General features: G+C 37.7%; 1 protein-coding gene across 3 annotated transcripts in view; it reads left to right on the top strand.

The window, feature by feature from the left end:
- Positions 1-408: 408 nt before the first annotated feature.
- Positions 409-10,825, top strand: part of LOC128645781 (heat shock factor protein 3) — a 280,321-nt gene continuing 269,904 nt past the window's right edge. For 2 of the 3 annotated variants that reach the window (XM_053699018.1, XM_053699016.1), the window contains exon 1: positions 410-714. In XM_053699018.1, the coding sequence (XP_053554993.1) occupies positions 613-714 (102 nt within the window). In that variant the 5' untranslated portion in view covers positions 410-612. Of the gene's footprint in view, positions 715-10,825 lie in introns of all 3 variants that reach the window. The other variant, XM_053699017.1, reaches the window with a different exon arrangement.

Below are 10,825 nucleotides of genomic sequence, written 5' to 3'. Positions count from 1 at the left end.
CATGGTCATCTGTCTACACTTAGATGATAGAAGGAAAACAACAAGTGTAGAAAACCTGTTATATTTGAGCTATTAAATACATGGTGTCATTACCATTGGATAATTGGAGTGAGGATTTGCAAACATGACCCATCCCTTCTCTAAGAACTACATGTGCCCTATGCTGCAATGCAATACATTTCACGTATTTGTAGTTGGAGCCATAATTTGTTTTCGTCAATACACGCATCCACATATTATTACACACTGAGCTACTGGCGGAGCTGTCTCACACTAAAATATCAGAATCGTGACATGGTTATCCACAGTGCACACTTCGACGACAGATTAAACAACGCAGAAACTTTCACAATTCACAGCTGTTCTATTGGGGGCGGTGCACGTCTGAGTGAGAGCACGCGCAAGATGTGACCGGAGGGGCGTGTCAGGAAGAACAAACGCTACAGGAGCTGAAGTTATGTAGAAGAAGATAATGCAAGCGTTATAGGGTTCGCTTTCTCAAGTCAGCCTGTGTTCTAGTTTTTCGCTTGAGGGGGCGTGGTTGTTTGTGACCCGGAAGTTATTATACTTGTATGTTGTTGTCTTTGGGTTGCGGTGGTGTTTTGTAGGAGAATGAAGGATTCGTCTAGTTCGCAACCGGTGCCCGCTTTTCTAAGCAAGCTTTGGGCCCTGATTGAAGATCCGGCCAATTGTGACGTAATTTCATGGAACTGGGTAATGATGAGTGATCTATGCACCAGTTAAATATTTCTAATGCAAAGTTGGGCCAGGGTTATTTTAGAAAAGAGGACATTGTGTGTAGGCTGAGGCATTGGTTGGGATCACACGTCACTGCTCGCACATTTTTGTGGGATCCTAACCAGAAGATATGTCACATTCTGTATTTAAAGTGTCATTAAAGGGACACTAAACCCACATTTTTTTCTTTCATAATTTAGATAGAGCATTCAATTTTAAGCAACTTTCTAATTTATTCCTATAATTTTTTTCTTCGTTGCCTTGCTATCTGTATTTTAAAAGCAGGAATGTAAAGTTTACGAACCGGCCATTTAAAGTTCAGCACCCTGGATAGTGCTTGCTTATTGGTGGCTATGTTTAAGACACCAGTAAGCAAGCATAACCCAGGTTCTCAACCAAAAATGGACGGGCTCCTAAGATTTACATTCCTGCTTTTAAAAAAATAAAAATAAAGATAGCAAGAGCACAAAGAAAAATGAATAGGATTAAATTAGAAAGTTGCATGTTCTATCTGAATCATTAAAGAAAAAAAATGGGTTTAGTATCCTTTTAATAAGGTTGAACATTTCCTTCCACAACTAAATTGGAGTTTTCCTTGATAAAAGATGATTTTGTGTGTGTAAAGTATTTTTACCAATTAAGGCATGCCGTATAACAAAACGGTATATCCACCTCATAGACTCAAACCTGCACATCCTACTCTGCCCTCTGTGGCCTAGTTTCCATTGCTGATGTAAACGGGTGGTAAAAAGTATCTCCATTAAAGTAAATTGAAATGTTTTAGATTAACACCACTTTACATAGTTTTCAACAGGAACTAGGTTTTTTGTTCTTTTTAGATGGGTTACAAATCCATTGATTCATAAATTTAGGAGCCAGAAACTTTTGGCCGTGTGTGTGTGTATTTATGGGGATAAACTAAAAGGAATGACAAAATGGAATTCCCAAAGACTAATGGGATGTAAAGCTAAGTGTTATAGCAACAACACTATGAGACATATCACATAGATATCTACCAGGTATATTCCCCAAGTACAGTAGCAGACTCGGAAAGTTAGATTATACAGCGTTATAGCTGCTTTCTACGGAATTTCAATGGCGAATGATGGAATGGACTTTAATGTGATTTAAAGTTCAGTGTTATATCAACAAAACAAAGAGACATATTACATAGATATTTACCATATATATTTCCCAAGTACAGTTGTAATCCCTGAAGGTGAGGTTATGTGGGATTATATCTGCTTTCTATATCTTTTCTATGGTGAATGATAAAATAGAATGAACACGGGGGCGTTTCCTGACCGCGGCCATGATCGGCAGCATAATTGAGAAGCTCTTCAAGCCCTTATAATAATCCATTGTTTATCTCCTCTCTAACCAGACATCTAGCTCTAGAACTTTGAAAAATCAATAGAGGAGAAGTCACGGAGCTGACTGATACCCTCAACTTCATGTCTGCATTAGCTGGAACCTAACCGGGATAGTTGAGGTTGTAGGCCGCGACTTCACTACACGTATATCTAACCCATTGTCGCACTAATAGAACGAGTGGATTCCCACACGGATCTCCTTACATCAGAGATTAGAAGTACATGCCTAACTGCTAACACAGAGGAACCCGTGTTTGCTCCCCAGTCAGGATGGGGGAAGTCTGACTTGCAGGAGCATGTGAGAGGGGTTCATACATTACTGCAGGAGACAAGCAAGCCTGATAAGGATCCACCCTTCTCGCAGCTACTACAGGGTCCACGCTTTTCCGAACCGGACAATAGTGCTGTTACAGTAGCGCATATGACTCTAAAAGAGGATCTCCACTCACCCCTGGTTCCCCACAAGAAACAAGTCCGCCTGAGCGGGGCGAGCCCATCTGACTTTCTCCTACCTGTACGGTTGGTTTGATGCAGCAAAGCAATCTCGGTCTCATGAAGCAGCCCAGTAGCCGCATTCCTGCACTGGCAAGGTGGGCTGTTTACCGTTGTCAGTGGTCTCACATTTTACTGTCTGCAGGAGCTCTATCTTGGGATCCAGGTGGAGGCCATCCTGGTTTCACTGAATCGGGTATGGTGCATAAAATCAGGCAGATTGAATGTAACGGTTGTAGCATACGAGTTGGTTGAGGACTTTTGTTTTTCTTTCTGCTTCTCTTTTTTTATCTGTGTCCCCATTTTTCTCAGCACAGTTGCCCGGACTTACTACAGATACATCATTTGGGTTTGAACATGCTGTAATACCCCAGCGTGTCCCAATAACAGACTTGGAACAGTTGTGTTCCGCAATTAAGTATGATAACTCAATGTTCTTATGTACACAAAGTTATATCCTCTGTATGGTTGTGGTCAGACAAATTGTACATTTTTTTTAAATCTGTATTACGTAATTTGGTAGATAAACGGAATGGTACATTAAAAGTTTGCTAAGTAACTATATTACATGTTGGGATATAAGGAACTGTGTTACTTAGATCTCTATAGATAAACTTTGTACTGAGACTTGTGGGGTGTACTCATACTGCTAAGCTCTGTATATAGCTCCCAGACAACCTTACGCCCAAACAAAGTAAGTTATTGTGAGGTTGCGTATAACACTTAACTTCGAGGGCTGCTTTACACTAGATGATTTAGATCACTTTTTCTTTACAACCTCTGGGAATAGATTGCCCATTAGTGATAACTAATAGAATATAAAATGCATCAGCTAGTTAGAGGGCTTTTCCCCAAATCAGAGTGAAATCAGTAAGTAAGTGGAGACCCCTGGGACTGTTTATCTGAGACTTGGTTCCTCTGCTGGCGGCCAGAGCAGTTGGACTGTAGGATTAGTATAGAGCCCTAGAGGAATATTAAGTAGTGTCCTAATATATACACATTTTAAATAGTTGAGCTTGGTGCCAAAACTTTTACCACCCTTCGGGCTCCAACAGCTCATCTCTTCCTTAAAATTCAAAATTCCTTTGACTTGGCATTCATAACCTGAGATGGGTATGGTTGGAGAAACTACATAAGTTGCATAAATATATCTCTTCAGCTCTGTGTACTAAAGGGAGAAATGGGGATTATACCAATGTTTATCCGTCTGGGACAATATAGTATCAGTCAGGAGTAGTAACTCTGTTCCTGTAAATTTTTATAGTTGGGTCCTAGATGACATAGATGCGCCGAGTGTATACTACAACAAAGATCAGACAATTACTTGTTTTACCTTCAACTTTTTAATTTTTTGGAGTCTTTTAGCAAGCAGTATAGGCTTCCTGAGACGTGTGCATAGGGACTCCATATTTGTTTTGGTGTTTTTAAGTTAATTTCACTTTTAGAACATACTGGGCAGCTAACCATTCTACCTACTCTCACATCAGAATATAACGAGAATAGCCTGGTACTCTGGTTACGATTAGCTTCCTCATTTTCACTCTTCTCTTCTAGATCAATGGGAGGATCAGGTTCAAGAGCAACCCTTTTAGCAAGTGAGGCTATTTGTTATATAATAGAGAACTGTGCCTCTCACACTATTGGTAATTATTCTAAATTCTTAAGTTTCAAGTATTATCCTACTAGACAGTTTACCCTGATAAAGAGGTACTACGGTAATAATATAAAAAAAAAACCCAAGGTATCATATGTCCTGCATAGTGCATGTGTGTGATGTACCAGAATTATAGTAGGTCAGGCCTGACCTAAAAAGTAGTTTTTCCTAATTGTTCACACACATTACGATCTTTATGTATATGCTTGACTACCTGGTTATCAAGAGTCATATTGCTGTAATGTGCTATGTTAATTTTGAGGCTACTCTTATATATTCTATCTTATCTTTTCATTTTTACAAATACCAATTAACATGTGTAGATGATAATCAGGTGGTATTGTTTTGATGATTGTATTGCTGAATACCTTAAAAAGCTTTGATTAAAAAAAATAAAATGAACACAAACTTTAATGGGGTGAAAAGTTAAGTGCTGTATCAACACAACTGTGAGACGTAACAAATAGATCAGAGCTCATGCAAAAATCCGGTTAAAAAATGTGAGCTTCAGAAAATACGCTATATCTAGCGCACACTTAGATTAGTAACTCTGTAGAATGCACCTGGATCTCCTAATCCTTCTAATGATTCCAGCCACACCAAGGGGATATGCCACCTAGTGGTACCCCTAGGAAGTGACTGGAGGCTCAGGAAGACATTTAAAAAATAATAATAATAGTATAATAGCTTCAGAACTACTGGGGGGCGTGAATGGACATGTGAACTGTACAGTACAAATCCCCCAGCTTCCTCTCCTGAGTACAAAGTGGGGATACTTTTAAAAATTATTTTCTGCAGATGTGCTGCCCTTTTTCACTTTTTTTTTAATCTTAGCTGAGCTGCTTTTTCTTAGAATGGCAGAGGCAACCTCCTTCCCTTATGACCCAGCTGTCCTCTGAGATTAGGTTACACACTGTGCACGGGGCTAAGAGAAAATAGAACAAAAGGTATATGTAAAGGTTATTTTCTTGTGTTTATATATGTGTACATGTATTTGTGTGTGTGTGTGTGTGTGTGTGTGCGTGTGCATTTTCAGTATATATGCAAGTAATATTAAATTTTACACAAGATTTATAGATGATATTCTATTACTATGGGAGGGACCAGTCACAACCTTAAAAGAATTCATAGAACATATGAACAATAATATTGGCAATTTAAGCTTTACTTATAGTACTTCAGAAACAAGTATGCCATACCTTGATATATTATTGACCCATGATCAAGAAAGCATAGTTACAGAAAGATATAGGAAAAAAATTAGTGGCAACACTATTTTGAGAGCAGTTTCATCACATCCTCAACATCTATAAAAAGGCATACCCAAAGGCCAATATATCAGATTAAGATGTAATTGTACTGATTTAAAATCATATTGGAAACATGCTAAAGAATTAACATCTCGTCTAATAGAGAGGGGTTATGATCCATCTATGTTAGAGAATATTTCAGAAAAGGTATCTGAGTTTGACAGTGAGAATCTTCTCAGAGGTAAAAGAAAAGAAAAGAAAAGCTATGGTGATATTAATTTTATAACTACTTATAGCAGACAATATAAGAGTATCTGTGAAATTATCAAAAGAAGAATGTCAATACTAGAAAAGGATAATGATCTCAAAGTTTGTTTCTAGTAGAGCTGAAACAATTGGAGACAGAATAGCTAGAAATTTTGTAACAAATAAAAGAGAAGTAAAAACTAATTGACTCTCAAATAGAATAGGTTTTTATAAATGTGTAGGTAGACCTTGTAAGAGTTGCAGTTATGCTACTATAGGAGATACTTTCCTATCTACAAATACAGGTAAAATATACAATATTCGAAGTAGACTAAATTGCAACCCAACTTATGTTGTATATCTTATCACTTGTGGCTGTTGCAATTTTCAATATGTGGGTCTCACCTCCAGGTTTCTAAAGGATAGAATAAGGGAACACCTATCTTTAGAGGCGGAAGTTCCTAAGACTCCAGTGGCGAAACATTTTGCCAAGCATAATGGAGGAGTAGCTTACTTTAAGTTTCAAGGTATAGATCAAGTAAAAGTCAATGTAAGGGGTGGTGACAGATATATGGCCCTTAGTAAGAAAGAAGTCTTCTGGATCTATACCTTAAAGGGCCACTGTAAGTAAATATTTTCTATGCCTGTTATTAACTAACTACCCCAAATACTCTTTTTATCAATAGCATTTCATTAACATATCTCTACCGTATATAAGAAATCTTGTCTGCAAATTTAATTGTTTTCCAAACCCACTCCGTGGGTATCCTTTGCTCTGTACCAATCCGTTTACAATACCTAGGTTTCAAAATGGCGCTTTAAACACAAAGTTATTGGTTTAAGTATTTTGAACATGCAGTGCTGAAAATAGTGGGCAGGATAACGTGACATCATCGGCGAATAAAAGATATAACTTTTAGAACATTATGAAACTTCGTTTTGGAGAAAATATTGGTCACTAGGTTTTAATTAATGTTTATTAACTTTATTATGTTAGTTGTTTAGCTTAAAAATTATAACAGAAAGTAATCCTTTAAGAACAGGACATCCTATAGGAATCAATAAGATTAGTGATGTCAAATTATTCATAGATTACAGTTAACTTTTTTACTAAAATACGAAACTTGCATTCACTGTAATATGGGTCTATTATTATGATTCTTCCTTGTTTAACTAATAGAATCTATATTAAAGGTGGCCAAGCATTTTGTTCTAGGAGATATTTCATGATTATTCTTTATATTTAATTTTTTATACATAATTCATTTACATGTCTCCCTGTTAGAATAAAATATATGTGGAAATATTATTAATTATTATATATTGTAAACATTTTACATCTAACCACCATACATTCAGATTAGGAAACATATCATCCTTAGCGTATATATCTTTCCATTCTAAACTTTTTTCATGTTTATAATCTTTTTTTTAAAGTTTTTATAGATTGATGTCAAATTGTATATATGACAGGTTAGCGTAGTGTAACTATGCCCCTTGGGTTGCGAGTGGAGTTACTCATTTGCAGTGTGAATCAACTAAGACAGTGTTCTGTCATACTATTGGTCCAAATGAAATGGACAACTCCACCGGCAATTTAACATTCTCAATCTCACCTGTATTCCAGCTCTGAGGAAGTGCCGCAGAGGCAGGAAACATGTCAGCTGCAGTTACTGTGTGCTGTGCCCTATTGTTCTTTTAAACTTTGCACAATAAAGTGGACGTTTTAAATTACAAAGTATCTCCAGTTTGATGCTTTCGGAATTAGCTATTTTTGTTGTATTTATTTATATATATATATATATATATATATATATATATATATATATATATATATATATATATATATATATATATATATATATATATATATATATATATATATATATATATATATATATATATATATATATATATATATATATATACACAGGTAGCCCTCAGTTTACGCCGGGGTTAGGTTCTAGAAGGAATGGTTGTAAATCGAAACTGTTGTAAATTGAAACCCAGTTTTTAATGTAAGTCAATGGGAAGTGAGGGAGATAGGTTCCAGGCCCCTCTCAAAATTGTCATAAGTAACACCTAATACATTATTTTAAAATCTTTGAAATGAAGACTTTAAATGCTAGACAGCATTATAAACCTAATAAAATAATCACACAACACAGAATATATAATTAAACTACTTTAATTGAACAAAAACATTTGCTAAACAGCATTATAAACCTAATAAAATAATCACACAATACATACTTTACTTGCATTTTTCTGCAAACAGTTTTTTAAATGTATTCCAATCTGGACTGATTTATAGAGAGGAAGATCTTGTTCCTTTGAAATCTGCTCGATAGCTCAGGTCTGGTTAAACTGATTAATTTCAGCTTGCTTGGCTTTGCTGCAACACAAGCGTACAGCTCCACCTACTGGCTATTTTAATAAATGCACTGCTTCTCAATGCTTTTCAATAGCAGTCACATGACTGGAAAAAAAGGTTGTTATTCTGAAACGGTGTAAATTGAACCGTTGTAAAACGAGGGCCACCTGTGTGTATGTGTATATATATATATATATATATATATATATATATATATATATATATATATATATATATATATATATATATATATATATATACATACATACATACATACATACATACATACATACATACATACATACACTGCTCAAAAAAATAAAGGGAACACTAAAATAACACATCCTAGATCTGAATGAATAAAATATTCTAATTAAATACTTTGTTCTTTACATAGTTGTATGTGCTGACAACAAAATCACACAAAAATTAAAAAATGGAAATCAAAATTTTCAACCCATGGAGGTCTGGATTTGGAGTCACACTCAAAATTAAAGTGGAAAAACACACTACAGGCAGATCCAACTTTGATGTAATGTCCTTAAAACAAGTCAAAATGAGGCTCAGTAGTGTGTGTGGCCTCCACGTGCCTGTATGACCTCCCTACAACGCCTGTGCATGCTCCTGATGAGGTGGCGGATAGTCTCCTGAGGGATCTCCTCCCAGACCTGGACTAAAGCATCCACCAACTCCTGGACAGTCTGTGGTGCAAAGTGAAGTTGGTGGATGGAGCGAGACATGATGTCCCAGATGTGCTCAATTGGATTCAGGTCTGGGGAACGGGAGGGCCAGTCCATAGCATCAATGCCTTCATCTTGCAGGAACTGCTGACACACTCCAGCCACATGAGGTCTAGCATTGTCTTGCATTAGGAGGAACCCAGGGCCAACCGCACCAGCATATGGTCTCACAAGGGGTCTGAGGATCTCATCTTGATACCTAATGGCAGTCAGGCTACCTCTGGCGAGCACATGGAGGGCTGTTCGGCCCCTCAAAGAAATGCCACCCCACACCATTACTGACCCACTGCCAAACTGGCCATGCTGGAGGATGTTGCAGGCAGCAGAACGTTCTCCACGGCGTCTCCAGACTGTCACGTCTGTCAAATGTGCTCAGTGTGCCCCTGCTTTCATCTGTGAAGAGCACAGGGCGCCAGTGGCGAATTTGCCAATCTTGGTGTTCTCTGGCAAATGTCAAACGTCCTGCACGGTGTTGGACTGTAAGCACAACCCCCACCTGTTGACGTTGGGTCCTCATACCACCCTCATGGAGTCTGTTTCTGACCGTTTGAGCAGACACATGCACATTTGTGGCCTGCTGGAGGTCATTTTGCAGGGCTCTGGCAGTGCTCCTCCTGTTCCTCCTTGCACAAAGGCGGAGGTAGCGGTCCTGCTGCTGGGTTGTTGCCCTCCTACGGCCTCCTCCACGTCTCCTGATGTACTGGCCTGTCTCCTGGTAGCGCCTCCATGCTCTGGACACTGCGCTGACAGACACAGCAATCCTTCTTGCCACAGCTCGCACTGATGTGCCATCCTGGATGAGCTGCACTACCTGAGCCACTTGCGTGGGTTGTAGACTCCGTCTCATGCTACCACTAGAGTGCAAGCACCACCAGCATTCAAAAGTGACCATAACATCAGCCAGAAAGCATAGGAACTGAGAAGTGGTCTGTGGTCACCACCTGCAGAACCACTCCTTTATTGGGGGTGTCTTGCTAATTGCCTATAATTTCCACCTGTTGTCTATCCCATTTGCACAACAGCATGTGAAATTGATTGTCACTCAGTGTTGCTTCCTAAGTGGACAGTTTGATTTCACAGAAGTGTGATTGACTTGGAGATACATTGTGTTGTTTAAGTGTTCCCTTTATTTTTTTGAGCAGTGTGTATATATATATATATATATATATATATATATATATATATATATATATATATATATATATATATATTTTTTTTTTGTCTGTGTGTATACATGTATGTATTTGTGTGTCTATATGTAATTTTACATTTATGTATGTGTAAGTATTTGCATATGTGTTTTGTATGTATTTGTGTGTGAATGGCTATAAGGGAGAAACAGCTTCCACAATGGTATACAGCAAAAATGAGTAAATATTGGAAAGAAGGTGACATATTGGGTGAGTAAAGTATGTGGATATGGTAAGAGTGGCAGCTAGTGTAGATAGTGGACACATTGAAAAAGAAGTGAGGAAGACACAGGCAGACTTTAAATACAAATAGATTGTATATATAGGCATATAATGGGCACAAGGAGAATGAGATGTTGGCTGAGTGTACTGAAGGATGGAAAAAAAAAAATGCCCAGAGTAAGTAGACCATGAATAGCAGTAGTGTTGCAAAACTAAGTGTGAGGCTATGCCATATGGAAAGATACAATTATATGGGTGAGATTATATGAAGATTATTTAAGAGGGGGCACATTATATAGGGTTGCCACATTGGTCATGTTTTCCTGGACACTTATGAGTTACACATGCTGGAAGTGAGAAACATATATTGTGCTGTTAATCAGCACTAATCATGTGATGTCCAAAGGCACAATACATGTTCCACCCTGTTTACCCTGCAGCATGCATAACTCATAAGTGTCCAGGAAAACATGGTCGAGGTGGCAACCCTAGGCACATAGCACACATGGATTTTACATGGTAGAAAATAAAGAGTTTAAACTGACG

Source organism: Bombina bombina, chromosome 1 (genome assembly GCF_027579735.1).
Source record: "Bombina bombina isolate aBomBom1 chromosome 1, aBomBom1.pri, whole genome shotgun sequence".
NCBI lineage: Eukaryota > Metazoa > Chordata > Amphibia > Anura > Bombinatoridae > Bombina > Bombina bombina.
This window is presented reverse-complemented; position numbering and strand designations above follow the sequence as displayed.